Here is a 16,076-nt window from a genome sequence, read left to right as displayed (position 1 = left end):
CTTCCACCCGAGCGAAGCCCCTGCCCCTTCCTCCGCCATTTTAGTGGATATTTCCAGTGGACATCACCAAAGTGCGGAGGTGACCAGGGCGGGATAGTGCGCCTCGGCGAGTCTGGAGAGGGGGCCCTGGCGGGGAAGTCGCATTTGAGGACGGCACGTCCTCTTTGCGTCCATCGTAGCTGCCGCGCCTAGCATCCGAAATTCGCTTCGACGCAACCATTCAACGCACTCATATCGATTGGGGAAGGCTCGATCCTGTTAACGCTTTAGGGATAGTCTACGGAGTATGTTGTACCTACGCTTAGTTCTCAACTAACGACTTTCCGCTGCAGACGATTGCAGTCTGTCGGTATTTGCGATGCAGCTAACTCATTACTGCACAACACATTCACCCCTGGCTATATTCGCCAACGGGACAGACCGGATTCTCTGTTGTGTGATGCACACGTTACGACATAATACACAAAGGTAGCGCTGTGATGATGGTGAAAGCAGCGATAGAGAAGACTGGGAATCGGAATGATGTTCGCTATTCAAACGGAAAGCAACTGCAGAGTTCTTTATCGCCGGACAGCCTTTTCAAATGCGGCAGGCCTAAACCGTAGATGCGACGGGTGATCATGGTGCGCGACTCGTCGAACGTTATTTGGGGCGTCAGGGATGCCGAATCCACTCTGCTTAAATACCACCGCGAGCTGCCGATTGTCAACAAGAATGAGACGACTGAAGCGTCGGTGGTTTAATGGTCGGGCGATGGGTTTGCTTTCCGGTTATCACTTTCCCGAGACACCTGCTGCATCAGGCCACCCAGCGTCGCTTGTTCTGTACAGCAGAATTGTATTCCCCTCTCCCCCCCCCCCCGTCGCTCAGCTCACAAGCAGCACCACGCTGCCAAAGTGCCGCCGCATGTCTGCCTGCTCCACGTCGTGCGTGTCCTCCACCTCGCCCCACTGAGCCGTCTGGAACGCCGTCTCCATGTTGGTGGCCGCATAGGCTGCCTCCACGGAGAGCGCACTGCCGCGCGCATTGGCAGGTGCCGGATGCACTGCCGTCTGCGACCAGCCGGCCACAAACCGCGACGCCACCACCATGCTCTTGCCTGCAAGCGTCGCCCGCTCCACGCCCGCCAAGTCCCAGCCGTTGAGGCTCTCCAGCCAATCCGCCACCGCCTTGCGCGTCTCGGCCGGGTGCGGCTTCGGGAACAGCAGGCTGGCTTGGTCCGCGCCGCCCAGCACCGGCTCCACCACCACACCGGGCCACACGTGTGCCGCCATGTAGGCAAGGATGGGCTCCGCCGTGCGCTCCTGCAGCTGGTGCAGTGTCACCTCGCCGTGGCCGGCCACATTGCGCGTCGCCGCGCCGCCGATGCCGTGCGGGCTCGCCAGCTCGTCCGGCGGCGCCCAGCACAAAAGGCTGTCCGTGTCGAGGTAGCGCAGTAGGTTCTCGATCAGGGCGGTTCGCATCGGTGCGGCGCCTCCGCCAGCGGCCGCCGTCTTCTCGTCTTCCAGATCAATCGCCCGGCACACCAGCGACGTCAAGGGCACCCGGTGGCCTTGCGTCGCCTGCCGGACCGACGCCAGCAGATCCCACTCCGTTGCTAGCGCATGTGCCAGCATCTTCTTGTGGGCTGGGATTTGTATAATCTTCTTCGTCGTAGGGTGCCGCACTGCCCGCGTGTCGAGGCGTACCTCCAGATGCTCGCCGACCTCTTCGACGCTCGCATTCTTCCAGAACCGACTACTGCTCGCTCCGTTCACCTTATCTGCGAGGGCCTTGCGCCGAGAGATGCGGACAGCGCGCTCTTCAGCGTCGCGGACGAGGTCGGTGGCCTTTGTGGACGCCTCCTTGGTGTTCTCGGCCGATGTGCCTGTTTGCGGTTCCGGCGCGTTGGGCGGCGGGCCCTGGCCGTGTATGGGGACAACATCGGCCGCGCGGGGTGAGGTCGTAGACGGTGTCGTGACAGTAGCCGAGCTGTGGAACGGACGAGTTCCGTAGAAGGACAAGGACGAGGAGGGGTGTGTCGAGGTTGATGCCGTCATCGGCGACGAATTGCTCTGTTGGAATCGACATTGTATGGGTGTTGAAATCGCTTGCGAGGCGCGAGCCCGCAACGCAGTCGGCCCCGAAGAACGAATTCGTGCGACTGATCGCATTGTGTTTGGACAGATACAGGTTGAGTGTGTGTAAACTTGTTGTTCGCAGAGCTTGAAGATCATGTCATCTTTTGAGGGCGATTTTTTTCGCCAACTGATCCTGGCGAGGCTAGAGCCGACTCGGCCGATTATTCGTTCGTGTGAAGTGACCCACTTTTAGCGATCAAACGCCCGTCCTTGAAGAGACATCACTGGAATTGCCATTTGACAACGTCAATGGATACATGGAAGTCAACGTTAAATAATATAGAGCTGCACAGCATCAAAATATCCAAAAAGAAGAAGAACATAAGAAGAAAGGCCTCCCAACAAAGTGCATGCTAATAGTAGTAGATAGTATACAATGCAAGTTTTCTCTTAAAACAACGAAAAGAACTCAACGACATGCTCCTCAAAGGCCAAGAAAAAAAACATGCAACCATGCAAATAAAAACGAAGCAAAACGAGCAGAACTGAATACGGTGGATCTAGTAAGGTGGACGGGACAGGTTGCCCAGCCCGTTCTCGCCGGCACGGCTATCAATGCCCTTGAGGAGCGACGTTAGATCCAGTGGTGGTGTGTCCATGTCGTCGCCCAGAACACTCGATAGGATGCTCTCGCCGCCCCGGCTCTTGATATTGCGCCGGGTGGATTGTTGAGCCGCAGATGCGGCAGACTTGGCCGGTGGTGATGTCATGGGCCGTGGCGGTGTCGCCGTCTTGTCGGCATTGGCCAGCTGTTGCGCCTGGAACTGGTGCTGCTCGCGAATGATTGGAGACGGCAGTGGTGGCACCGGCGGGACCGACTCATCACCGTTGCCTTGCTGCGGCTGGTCACTGCCGCCGCTCTTGTAATTGGCACTGCTGCTGCCGTGGCCATTTGGCGCCTCCAGGAACTCGCCTGTTGTCGAGCCCTTCCGGCTAGGTGACGTCCCCTGCCGAACTGGTGACACTGTAGGGACTTCCGCATCTGGCTGTGACTGTTGTTGTTGTTGTTGTTGTTGTTGTTGTTGCAAGTCGCCCCCAGTGGTTGCGTTGCTGACCGGCGGCGGGTTGAACGAAAACTCCGAGGCCGAAATGTCGTAGCTGGCCATGCTGTCGGAGTTTTCGTCACCGTCGTCACCGTCGTCGTTTTGGCCACGATTCTCGCCGTGGCGGTGGCCCAAGTTGGCATGCACGTCAGCACCCGAGAGGGCCATCTTGAGCTGGTCCACAGACGTGACAAATCCAGTGCCGTTGTGCGCCCCGTTCCGGCTTGACAGGCTGCCACCAGGCGACGGCGACACCCCGCTATGGATGCTCGATTTGCGAAGCTTCGTCACCAGCGGTGCCAGGTAGTCGTTGTTATGCCCGGCCCCCAAATTCTGGTGGCTAGCCGAGGGCGAGGGCATGGTTCCATTGGTGTAAAGGTATTCCTTGGCCAGACCGCTCGACGTGTTGGCCGTCAGGTGGTTGCGACCAGCCGCAGCATTGGAGTTGGTCGCCATGGTACCGGAGCGCGACCCACTCAGCGATACCGTCTTGCTGCCAGCATGCTGTTGCACGGCCTGGATGACAGCGTCGCGTGACCAGTCCGACAGCATCTGACTCCTGTACGAGGCGGGGACCTCCTCGTCAAAGTCGGTGTTGCCATTGACATTGTCGTGGTCTACTCTAGGAGCAGAACTGCTACCTTTGATACCAAAGTTAAACGAGCCAGGGTTTCTGCCAGGGCTAACAGCAGGGCTCTGGGGCGGCGAGCCGGCAGTTTCTTGGTAGCCGGAGCAAATGTTCTCGACCAGAGACAGGCGGTCGTCAAAAGGCAGCAGAGCCTCGGTCTCGATCTCGTGCAGCGGCATGCGTGGCTGTGGCCGGGGCATGCCAGGCGTGCCGACGAGTTCCAGGAGCGCGCTGGGCGGAACGTGGACACCCTCGACCCAGAAATGCTTGGAGCGGCGTCGCGTGACCTCGTTGCGGATGGCGTGGCCGACCATGGTCGTCTCGAAGCGAAACTTTTCGGTCAACGTCCAGAAGTAGCCGTGCACTAGCGTGCCGACGCGGACCTTGGCCTGCGGCGTCTCAACATCCTGGATGGCCTCTTGTAGCTGGAAGATCATGGGCAGGCCGTAGCGCGTAGCGTTGACGCCCAACTTGTCGACGAGTTTATAGAGGAGTACGTGCAACAGAACAATGTCCGTCTCGTAGTCGACGTACTGCAGCGCGTTGTCGTAAATAACGACGTGGAGGAGAGCCAGGAAGAAGCTGCGGCGCCTGCGGCTGGAAGAAGATTGCTTCGCAATGGGGCTGCTCACCGCGCCCGTCTCACCGCGGTTCGAGGTACTCGACACAGCGCGTCTCGCCAGGTTCGAAGTCGCGCCAACAGCACCCGCCGCCGGGTTATTCTTCGTGCTAGGGCGGTGGCCGAGTACGGACGTCACTGGGGTAGACGACCCAATCGTGCTATCGTCGCGAGCACGCTGGTCGGCATGCGAAACCTCACGGTCGAGCCAGGTGATGAGAGCATCGACGTACGCCTTGCGCACTTGGCCGTCGGTGTCCCGTAGCAGCCAGTGCGTACCCTCCCAGACTTGGATCGGTACGCGGTTTCGGGACAGTGTCTGGTTGCCGCCGAGGGTAGTCTTGGGGTTGGCCACCAACAGGATGGCTTTAATCGAGCGCAGCACGGCCGTCTTGGCCACACTAAGAGAGAAGAGGGAGTCGACTGAAGCATGGTGGGGTGCGGTGTGGGGTGCGCTGTTCTTTTGCGGCGAGTCACCCGTGCCCGACCCCGTGGCCGCACCATCACCGTCAGCCTTTCCGTCCTCAGAAGCCTTCTCGCCTGGCGGCGTAGAGCTGCCCGTACCGGTGCTCGACCGTGGCGGTTTCATCCGGTATAGAATAGTCGCGACCATGTCGGAAATCTGGTCAGCGTAGTACACGTGTGTGGCGAGGTCACCAATGCACTGTTGCAACCGCGTCAGAAGCTCCTTACGCTTTGACGCAACTGTGGTAACAGTTTCGATGGCGGCCAACGTGGAAGGCGACCGCGGGTCGGGGCGACCGGGGAGTGGACCTTCGGACGCGGCGACGGCGGCGGCTGCGGCAGGATCGCCAGGCATCTGGACAAGCTTCTTGATATGCTGGATGAAGCCCAGGAGCACATCCATGACGCTGAGACCGATCAGGCTTTCTTCAGAGCGAAGCAGAGAGCCAACCATGGTGGTCAGAGTGATGTGGAGGTCGAGAGTCTCGTCTGAGAGAGGGGCGCGGGCCAGGGCATCCATGACGGTAATGAGAATGATGTAGCGCTCCTGGACGGGTGCCCAGCGCAAAAGAAGGCCGCAGATCTTGACAGACCATCCGCCTTCCCGGCTACCAGAACCCGTGCGCACGACCGCCTCGCCCTGCTCGATACGGTCCTTGACAAAGTCAAGCAAGGCCAGAGTGGCGTAGTGGATGAGCGAGCGACTCGAGGAGATGAAGATCTGCTTCAGGCACAGTATGGCCAGCACACCAATGTCCTGCTCGGCCAGCTTGTCGACGTCCATGGCGGTGCCGGAGAGGGCAATTGGGTTGGTGTCGCCGGCAGTGTCGGCGGTGCGCACAGTGGCCACGCTGTTCCGCCGTTTCAGCTGGCGGTCTGTGTCGTCCTTCTTCTCTTCCACCTCGGCACGGTCGACCAGCACATCCAGGAACTCTTCGTTGTCGGTCCACAGATTTTCGAGGATCATGGGGACCATCATATCGTACTGGCGGCCGGCAATTGACGAGAGGGCGTCCGAGGCAGCAACGGCGCGGATGGCCTCGAGGCCTGCGCTACGCCATCGCATGGCCACTGGCCTGCTGGGCCGGGTCTTACCGGGCGAGAGGCGGGTGGAAGCAAAGGACGCATAGTGGCGCACTACGGCCTCGAACTGGGCGAGGTACAGCTGGTCTGCGAGCAGGGTCGAGGAGTCATGGTTGGCGCAGAATACCTTGAAGGTCGGGATAGACGACTCAACCATGGTGATGTCGTTTGAGCGGAGGATGACGTCGAGAATCTTGAGGACATTGGGAGCAACCAAGGGTAGATCCTTGGGGTTCTTCTCGATGAGAGCCTCGAGGATCTTGAGGGTGACTTGGACATTGCCTATCCGCTGGCGCCAGACATCGCTAGCCGTCTTTCGCTCAAGGAAACTGCCTACCTTTTGAATCTTACTCCGGCGGGAGGTGGCGTAGTAGAGCAGGTAGCTGAGCTCACTTGAGTTGGGCTTGACGTCGATGGTGCCTTTGGTGGTGCGTGGATAGCACTTGAGAATCAGCACCTGGTGCTTCGGTCGGCACTTTTGAGCAATTGCGTGCATCGTGACAGCAGTGACCACAGTGTCGCCCCAGATTTCGAAGGGGGAGGAGGGGGGGTGGGTTTCAGGGAGGAGGGTTTTGAAGCTCACGGCAACAGCCGCAGTTGCAGGCAAGCCGGCACTCGTAAACGTGTCCCGTCCAACTCCCGGAGGGCCGTGGCAAGGCCAGATGGCCAAGAAAGGGCGGCAGACCCGGTGGTCCGAGAAGAGCGAGAGGGTGAGCGGTCACGTCGGCGAGTCGAGAGCATGAATGGACGGCGGACGGAAAAAGCGAGGCCGAAAACGAGCGAGATACGACAGGAAAGCAGCCACGGCGAGAAAGCAACAGCTGCGAAAATAGGAAGGCGAGGCAAGGCACAGTCAATTGACGTTGGCAGTGTCGGTGTTCAACGCGTCGACATCCGGTCGCTGGTTGCAGAAACTGAGGCCGAGCGGGTGTCACGGCAAACTGGCCACGAAAAACAATGACGAGGAGGATTTGGAGAGTTTGGAGACGCTATGGTCAGGGCGTATGTGGGCTCCGGCGGGTGCCTTGAGCTGTCGTAGACGGAGGAGGCTAAACCCGAACTCCACGGCCATTAAAAATCAAGATGCTATTCGAAGCGCATCTGGAAAAGGGCAATGGGAAGCGTCGAGGTCCGTTTGTTGTCGCAAGGTGAGTTCAAGATTTGTTTGCTGGAAAAGGGGGTGGAGAGAAGGCGGAAGCAAATGGGACAAGAGAAAAAGTGAGCAGGGGCGACAGACGGAAAAAGCGCGGTGCAGTGAGCAGGGGCCTGGCCGCGCGGAGGAAGCAACGAACGAGGACCAACACAGGGTGCTACAGTGTCGTGATAGCGCATCGACCAAACATCACAGGGCCTGGACCAGGGGCGCCTGGTGCGCGTGGACGATACGGCTGAATATGACCACTAAAATGCTGTCCACAGAGCCACACAGAGCCACACAGAGCTGCTTACAGGAACGCACAGGGGTACACGTATCTGTCCTGCTGTCCTTCCTAAAATACAGCGCGAACTGTGTTACTTCATCAATAGCGCCTTCTCATTCCGACTAGCGCAATCACTTTAGAACGGAAAGAGCCAACGGCTCACGCCCAGCGGACCACACATTCCTGCCATCTCATCCCCAAACTAGCAACAATCAAGAGAACCAAAAACCAACGGGCAAGCTTTCGGGCAACCAAAATCAGCTTTAGCGCGATTAAGATATCCCTTGACGATAGGTTTAGCAGCCGTTTGTTGCATTTTAAGTATGGTCCCAGACAAGCCAGAATTCGGAAGAGCGCGACAAGACAAAAACAGAAAGAGGTTCCCGCGCTTGCTCTGTATTAAAAGAGCAGACAGTCGGGAAAGTGCGTGTGGTGCGGTACCGGCAGCCCAGGAAAGCAAGGAAAGAGCCACCTGCTCGTGCCCTAACCTATATGTGGCGATGGTTGGCCAAGCTGGCGGTACTTTTCTGCCATGATAATGCACAATGACGCCGTACTTTGTGCGTCGACTTGCTCTGGATGGACAGCCTGAGGACACGGCCGCACAGCTCTGACCTGCATCGGGCTTTCTGTCAGCCTAAACTTCTCTAAAGCGCACACATCCCACGTGTGTCTTACAGCACCCGCAGAAGGCGGGCCTTGTGCGGCTTCAATTCGTTGGGGAGAGGTTTGACCATTTGCCGTTTGTCGAAGGACGCAAGTTAAAATGGCCGGAAGACACCTGACTGAAGCTGGGGTTGCATGGCTGTCTCGCAGGCGTCATTCAAATGCTCTATTCGAAAATGCAACAACTTCATGAGGTTACTAACATCTCTTCGTCTTTAGTCACGGCGCACCTGACAGCCTATCACGGGAAGCAAACAGCAAAATTGTTGGGGATGTCGAGGAAGAAATGCGCAAAAGCTTAATAGTGCCAGACTAGTGTACCATAAAGAGCGCAGCACAAAGGCCGGTATGGTCCTCGTACGTTTGTCTCTTCCCGTCCCATTTCAGCCTTATGACCAAGTTGCGGGACAAAACGACACGCTGCAGGGATGTGTTTTCTGGCCTGCGGAACATCCGTGTTGCTACATTTCGGCGCATGGGACATGTATCCATAGTTCCGGCCTCATTTTGGTGTGTGATGGCAGTGTATGTTTCACTGTGATAAAATTTGCCATATGTTTTCATTATGAAGTGAGCCTGCCTGTCATACGTGACTCTGTCGCTCAAGGAAGACTTCTGGGACATGGAAGTAAATGCTGGCTCAAAACGTTTACCTGTTCGTAAACATCGCCAAATCAAGCCAGCTAGAATGTATTACGACGTATTGTGTACGGACAACGTGGGACCAAGCAGAGACCATTTAAGTTTGACTTGCTAACATTGAGGCTATAAACCGACGCTGCTGGACCATACTTTTTTCCGGAAAGCAAAAATCATTCCCACCAGCCGAACCCTGTAGGTATTTTGTTCTACCTAAATATTAGCTATCTTGCGCCAACCTTAAACCATACTGTCGTCGTGTTCAGCATGCTCGGCATTTTCGCGAGTGTGGCCGGGTGTTGGCTTCGACCAGGGGCTGCCCATCTCCTCTATATCGACACTTTGGTTCATCCAGACCCTCAGCTGTTCCGGCGATACGACGGTGTCTCGGTGTAGGCGGTCCAACTGTACCGATCGAGCAACGGGCGTCCGTGCAGTGCCGCAGCCCAAGCTAGCTGTCGATGCACAGAGGCCTTGTGAGACCATAGTGCGAAGGCCAGGATTGTCAGTTGTCGGTAAGTGTTCTTGGCCCTTGCCTGGTGGCGAGTGCGCGCTGTCTGACTTTGTCGAGCTGTCATGAACCAGACCGGCTTGCCAGGCTTGCACACGAGACCACTGTCCGGACCCATCAGACTGGAGAAGTGGCGCATCGTCTTCTGCCTCCTTTAACTTCTTTGCGTGCGCTAGACCTGGGAGACCAAGACCAGGCGGGCTTCCAAACCCGCCATCGATTTGATCTCGCTTCTGGGCTCGGGATGCCGATGTCTCGCTTTCAAATGTCTTCATGCTCTCCCGGAGAGCGCGCTGGAAAGGACTCTTCCCGCGGAAAAAATACTGCGGCGACGCAACTGCCTGACCACCGGCCACTGGGGACAATCTCTGGGGATCTGGGAGGCCTGGGTCAGCAGGGGTTGTTGGGGCAGACTGGAAGGCGAACAAAACATTCTTGGCTTTGTCTCCGTCATAAAACGGATCGTTGCTGCTTGTCTGGCCCTTCGCGGTAGTCTCTCTGCTCTCCTCGCGGCAGACATTTTGCAAATTTAGGCTCAACTCCTGTAGACGGCGAAGGGCAGCGGGTGCAATCGCCTGCCGGGGAGTAGCTCCACGGCCGCTGCCAGCGAGCGAAGGTGACGACGAAGACGAAGACGACGACGACGACGAGCTGGGAGAGACTTGTGCTGCTCGCCGCATACGGATCCCAGACGCCAGTAATTCAGCATCTCTGTCAGTCAACTTCCGTTGTGCAGCGCTCATTGGTTGGGTCTGTGGTGGATGGAGCATGCCGTTGTGCGTTTCAACTCTGGAGGCTGCAATCGGCGTTGGGACTTCGGCCTGGCCGTTGCTTTCGGTGATCACAGGCAAGTGCTGTGGTGCAAATTCGCTCGTTGGTTGCCGATTGCTTGCTGTCGACGATACCCGACGCACTGAGCTAGACCAGCTCGTGAACCGGGATGTCTCACCGCTCGCTTCGCTTTGCGCCGCCTGCCCGGCCCCGTATGCTCCGCAGACGATCGTTCCGGACCCGTTGTACTCGGAATTGGTATGCAAGTCGTTTGAAAAGGACAATCGCATCGCACGTTCCGACATAAATTCTTGCCCGCTGAAGACTTCCCCGAGCAAAGGGGCTTCTATATGCTGGTCTGGCACCTGCTCTGAGCCACAATCACTTTTAGAGTGATTCCAGAAACTTCTCAGTCTCATCTTAACTCTTTTCGACACTCTGCTCGCTGTTCGGCGCAGGCTTCCGGTGTTGCTGGACTCGTTTGCAAACCCTTCGACTCCTTCTTGGGCACTGATATCGGGTACTGGTCGGTCAGGTAATATACTTGGCCGTGGTGTCTGGTGCTGATTCTGCCGAAGCGACTTGCGCATGCCCCTTTGTTCTGTGCGTGGTGAGCGCAAAGAAAGGCCCTTATGAGATGAATTAATAGTGGATGGTACTGCTGAGAATTTGTCCTCGCCATTGCTAGAGAATGAAAAATTGCGCTTCCGGTGAGCCCGCAAGAAGCTTCTTGATATTGTCGGACATGGTGGAGGTATCGCTGCCTTCCCCACGATGACATCTGTCTCCGGTTGGCGTTGAATGCACCGGTTGTGGGTATTCTGCAGGGAAGGTGCTGCCAGAAGCGGCTGCCTCTGGGTTGTACTGTACTCTCCTGACCTCTCGTGCTTGTGCTCTTGAGCAGGGTATCCTGTAGTAACCGCGTCCTTAAAATATGCTGACAGGCCAGAGGGATACGTCGTAGACCTGGCCGCTTCTGTGACTACTCGCAGCGGTGCAGTACCGAAGGCAGTCGTTGAGGTACTCTTGTTACGCAGGCTGCCCTTTGATGATTGGCGCGGCCAGTGCCTTTGGGTCATGATCGTGCGGCGCGGAGCAGAGCCAACGTGGATTGTGTTTCTTGCCATGGTCATACTGGCTGCCGCATCTCCGAAATTTTCCTTGTTTCGGACCTGCGGAGATGACCAGGTCTTGTTGATATGTTGCTTGTTCATAGGAGTGCTGGGTAAAGAAGACGTATACTGGGAGTAGCTGCTCTCGCTGGCCGCGAGGAACCGCGACGACGGGTGAATATCAGAGGAGGTCGTGTTTCTAAGTGGTATTTGGTATGCTCCTGGCGTTAACCGCGTGTTGGCACGAGTTGCCTCCCGCCGTGCGGAGCTGGATGTCTGGCCGCCATTCTGCACGAAACGAATACTGCCGGTGTGTGGCCGACGGTCGCGCTGTGGCGCAGAGGGGTGCGCATCGCACCCGGAGTCACCATACCGGCTGGCCAGCATCCTAGTACCGACTGCAGGATCGGGAAACAGAGTCTGTGGTGCTTCGGAACCGCAATTCTCTCGGTCGTGGACAAACGCCTTGCTTGCAGCAATGTGTGCATCTCTCGTGGCATCAGTTGCATCCATGTGCTGGAGATGGACGCCCCGGGTACTTGATCGACCTTGGCCGGAAGCGTCGAGCCGTGGTCCTCGCATGGTCACCACTTGGTCAATCTCGAGGTGTGCGGGTTGGAGACTTATTATTAGCTTAGTAAAGCGACCGTCGCGTAAAATAAATGGGCTGGAATCGTGTAGACAATAGAGGCTCGATAGTACAAGCAAAGAATGCGATGATGATGTCGATGAAAATGGTGTATGGATAGAGGCGTCCGCAGATGACTTTGAGCACAGGCAGTGCATCTGAGATAAAGTAAACAAAGCGACAACGGAGAAAAGGGGCTTTGGGCTAAGAGCAAATCGGCAAGCTATAGGACCCGGTGCGGAAGGACGAACCGGCACCCATGGGACGAATAAGGAAAGTACGTCGCAATTGCATGCTTTGCGCCCAAAAAGGAAACAAAATGCCATCCATTGGCAATCAGGGAAAGTGCAGCCGTCCAGAGTTTACAGCAGCGTCATTATCACAAAGCACGATAGCAAGAACGATATAGGAGTGTTTCTTGCCTCAATACTGTTCCGTCAAGCTGTGTGCATACCGAGACTCCCGGAAAAAGAGATGGGCCGGCTTGATACATATGGATGTTGAGTAGGAAACCCGGAATAAATGTGATTCGATTGCGAAACCAAAACGGAAGATGGTACAAATAGAGAGAAACAGAGCGTACGTTAACGGTGCAGCCTAATCAAGATACAAAGCCCCAGCCTACTACAAAAAACATGAATAAAGGAAAAAGGACAAAAGAAACAGGAATGCCAAAGGACTCGTGCATGCCAGGGTCATCCGGCAGCCAGCACGTTTAGCACAAATGAAACAATTTACTGCTTCAGCTCCTCGAAGAACTCCTTCAGCTCCTCGTCGACCAGCTCGTGGATCTTCTCAGAGAACTTGTGAGCCTTGCGACCGAAAGCCGAAGCGCTGCCGACAACCTTGCCGGAGAGGATCTCAAGGTCTGCCTCAATGGCCTTCTCCAGCTCGGAGACGGAGTCAAGTACGACGCCGGAAGCGGACTTCTCGGGGACCTTGTCGGCAGTCGCATCGTAAGCACCCTCCTCGACAATGGACGTGTAGTTGCTGCATCCGCCACCGTTCCAGATGAGCAGGTTGGGCGTGTCAGCGGGGATGTCGGTCAGAGTGCCGACAGTCGAAACAGCAAGCAGGTTCGACTTGAGCTTTGCGGGGGTGATGGGCGCAACGGAGTACTCGGAGTCGGTGTCAGGCTGCAGAGACAGGTAGTAGGCCAGGAGACCGGCAACGTGGGGCGACGCCATCGAGGTACCCGAGATGGTGTTGATAGCAGTCTTGCTGCCAATCCAGGTGGACTGGATGTTCAGGCCAGGGGCAAAGACGTCGGTGCACTTGCCGAAGTTGGAGAAGTAGGCGCGGCTGTCATCAATGGCCGAGGCACCGACGGTGACGGCGTTGGCAGCAGCAGCGGGGGAGTAGTTGCAGGCGTCGGCGTTGTCGTTGCCGGCGGCAACAGCAAAGTGCAGACCGGCGTTGACAGCAGCGTTCACGGCAGCGTCGAGGGGAGTGGTCTTGCCACCGCCCAGCGACATGTTCGCGACAGAGCCCTTGAAGCCCTTGCGCTTGCCCTTCTTGGCAGCGGCAACCTGCTCAATGTGGCGCTGAGCAGCGAACTCGACGCCGGCAATGACGTCGGACATGGTGCCAGAGCCGTTAGACTTGAGCACCTTGACGGCGTACACATTGGCCTTCTTGGCGACACCGTACTTCTTGCCGGCAATGGTGCCAGAGCAGTGAGTACCGTGGCCGTTGCCGTCGACATCCTCGTCACCCTGGGGGATGGTCTTGCCCCAGTGGGCACGGCCGTCGAAGTCGACGTGATCGACGTTGGTGCCGGTGTCAATAACGTAGGCGTCAACGCCCTCACCGCCCTCCTCGGCGTACAGGTACTTGTTGAAGGTACCAAAATTCAGCGACTTGCGGTGGGACACACGGGCCAGACCCCAGGGGGCTCCCTTCTCGGTCTCGGGAGAGCAGCCAGACTTGGTGACCTCAATCTCCTGGTACTTCATTGTGTGGACGACAGTGTCCCGGTGGATGTACTCAACCTACATGATGGAATGACATGTTAGCCAGTGTGAGGGTACTATAGAGTGCGGACGGTAGCCGAGTATAGTGCATGATGACGCATCGCGTGATCACCTGCCTTCGGCGATAAGATGATTGGAGCGAAGGAGGCGGCCGCGCATGGCAGATAAGCGGCAAGCTGCAGCTGCATCGATGGGAGGTGCGAAATGGGAGATGCGAAGCGGAAAGAATACTCACGTCAGGATGCCGGCGGACCTGCTCGATGATGGAGTCATCGAAGTGACCAGCGTAGCCGACGAAGCCGCTGCCGATCTTGTAGGTGTGCTTGACGCCACGGAAAACATCGTCGGCCAGCGACAGGCCAAGGCCACGCTTGCGCAGCTCCAGGATGCGCTCGTCCTTGTTCTCGGGGAACGTCTTCACCCAGGAGTCATGGATGTTCTTGACCCACGAGTGGTGGTCATTGGCGGTCTTCTCGTCGACGTGGTCCTTGAACTTGATGATGTATGCACCTGGCACCTCCTCGGCGTTCGCAGACGACAGAACGGGAGCAGCATCGCCGTGGATGGTCTCCGTGTTGAAAGCAGGCGCCGCTGAGGCGACGGCTGCCAGTGAAAGAGCAATCAAGCCCTTCATGATGATGGAAAAGAGGGACGGGGAAGAGGCAATGCAGAGGGTCAGAGAGCGATGTCGGAATTCCGATTACCTCGCAGAGAGTGCGCGAGAAGCAGAGAACGGTGCAAGAGACGACGAAACACGAAACAGCAGAAAATCGACGGTATGTAACAGGCCCCGGAAAGAATACGGGAGATGGACGACGACGATAGGGGATGGAGAGGAAAGGAAGAGAAGAGAGAAGAAGCGGAAGTGGGAAGACGGGGAAGAAGGAGGAGTGTTGGAATGGCGTAGATAAAGGAAGAGCGGGAAGGAGGAGGTGGTGGATGGGGTGGATGCACTGAGGCGAGTGAGTAACCCGCTAGCGAGCGAGCAGGTATCGCGTGAGGACCACACAGGTGCGCTTTGCACCTTTGATTCCGAAGACAGCGGCACAAAAGATACCTGTTGCGTATTCGACGGTCGCTGTTGCCTCATCCAACAGCGTGACGCAGCACTGGTCGGGGGGTCCGGGTTCTGGTCAGACGGTGGTTCGTTGTCCGAAACGGTACTAGCGCACATTTCTAGCCAATAGGCTGACTGAAACGCGGAGGCGGAGTGTTTCCTCGGCAATGCGATAAGGGATTCGCACGGTGCGCTGGTTTTGCGCTCCCTTGGCGTCTCGTGTATGATGCGCAACGCAGGCGGCCGCTGCAAGGAAAGGGAACGACAGCTTCAACGGAGGCATCGAGTGATCCACGGTTCGATGGAACGACGAGGACGTTGTGCGTTCTCTTCCTCCAAAGACACCCCTACCGGAGAGCGGAGTGAGCATTGGCTTCGCAGTGAGATGGCTGCCTTCTGGGCGCCTTTTGGAGACAAATAGATGACGTCTTCCCGGGGCAGAATTACAGCGCTTCGTGTCTCTGGGATGGCCCGCTGAGCTCTCCGCACTGGGTAATTTATGGGGCAATCCAGGTCCACAGCTGCGGCGGATGAGACAGAAGATGCAGAGAGGGCCGCTCTTTGCCCCAGGCTGATCACCCAGGCCCTGGGAAGACCCATCGCTGGCCTCACACACATGCCGCATGACCTCCCCTGGTCTTATTACCTGCCATCCTGGGAGCTTGAAGGAAACGGAGACTGTGTCACAGAGGGCGTCGTTACTGGCAAGTGATAAATTATAAGCTGCACATTAATTACAACTGTTCAATTCTGTTGAGATTGGCAATATTGATAAAGCTATGATAGAGTGCGATAACCGTCAGGATGATAGGCATCGTTAGTAACCAAGCCCGACGCCTGAAATCTTGCCAATGAGCGAAGAAGAAGAGCCGCGATTGCGATAAAGCACCCCAGATAACAGGAGAACAGCAGATACGGTGAGATGCACGTGAAAATACAGATTTGGAAAGAAGGAGTGGCCGTACTTCCGCCATGATATATGCACGTTTAATGTGTAAAATGGTGCGTCGAGGGACGAGGTTACAGGCGATACCACGAGAAACACCAGCTGGAAGGAGAAGGACACAAAAGCAGCCATCAAGGGACATCGTCTTGAGTGGCGATGCGTGCAAGGTAATTTCAGCACTTATCGGCGTCATTGGCGTCTGACGACCTCTTGGTTTGTGAGAGGACGACAGGAATCCAGGCGAAAACGGAGAACCTAGGCACACGACAAGGAAGAGAGAGGGCGCCAGGGACGCCACCAATGGACGCAGAGCCAAGCGAGGCAGAAACGCATCAGCAGGCTGCCTGGGCATGGCGGCTAGGCCAGCCTTGTTTCGGTTGACTCTGGCCGCCAG

At 56.9% G+C, this 16,076-nt stretch overlaps 4 protein-coding genes across 4 annotated transcripts; all 4 read right to left on the bottom strand.

Moving 5' to 3' along the window:
• Positions 1–866: 866 nt before the first annotated feature.
• On the bottom strand, positions 867–2,039 carry SPBR_09210 (ATP12 protein; the record flags this gene model as incomplete). The annotated part of the gene is made up of 1 exon (XM_040767336.1): positions 867–2,039. The coding sequence occupies one exon, from the start codon at positions 2,037–2,039 to the stop codon at positions 867–869; it is 1,173 nt and encodes a 390-aa protein (XP_040622592.1).
• A 581-nt stretch (positions 2,040–2,620) lies between these two features.
• On the bottom strand, positions 2,621–6,454 carry SPBR_05519 (protein efr3; the record flags this gene model as incomplete). The annotated part of the gene is made up of 1 exon (XM_040763783.1): positions 2,621–6,454. The coding sequence occupies one exon, from the start codon at positions 6,452–6,454 to the stop codon at positions 2,621–2,623; it is 3,834 nt and encodes a 1,277-aa protein (XP_040622591.1).
• Positions 6,455–8,924: 2,470 nt separating this feature from the next.
• On the bottom strand, positions 8,925–10,271 carry SPBR_05941 (uncharacterized protein; the record flags this gene model as incomplete). The annotated part of the gene is made up of 1 exon (XM_040764204.1): positions 8,925–10,271. One exon carries the CDS (start codon positions 10,269–10,271, stop codon positions 8,925–8,927), a length of 1,347 nt encoding a protein of 448 aa, XP_040622590.1.
• Positions 10,272–12,440: 2,169 nt separating this feature from the next.
• SPBR_05754 (cerevisin) lies at positions 12,441–14,313 on the bottom strand (the record flags this gene model as incomplete). The annotated part of the gene is made up of 2 exons (XM_040764017.1): positions 12,441–13,697; positions 13,915–14,313. The coding sequence occupies 2 exons, from the start codon at positions 14,311–14,313 to the stop codon at positions 12,441–12,443; spliced, it is 1,656 nt and encodes a 551-aa protein (XP_040622589.1).
• Between the last annotated feature and the right edge of the window lie 1,763 nt (positions 14,314–16,076).

This window comes from Sporothrix brasiliensis, assembly GCF_000820605.1.
Source record: "Sporothrix brasiliensis 5110 chromosome Unknown Cont15, whole genome shotgun sequence".
NCBI lineage: Eukaryota > Fungi > Ascomycota > Sordariomycetes > Ophiostomatales > Ophiostomataceae > Sporothrix > Sporothrix brasiliensis.
The sequence above is the reverse complement of the archived record's forward strand: the minus strand, read 5'-3'. Positions and strand labels throughout refer to the sequence as shown.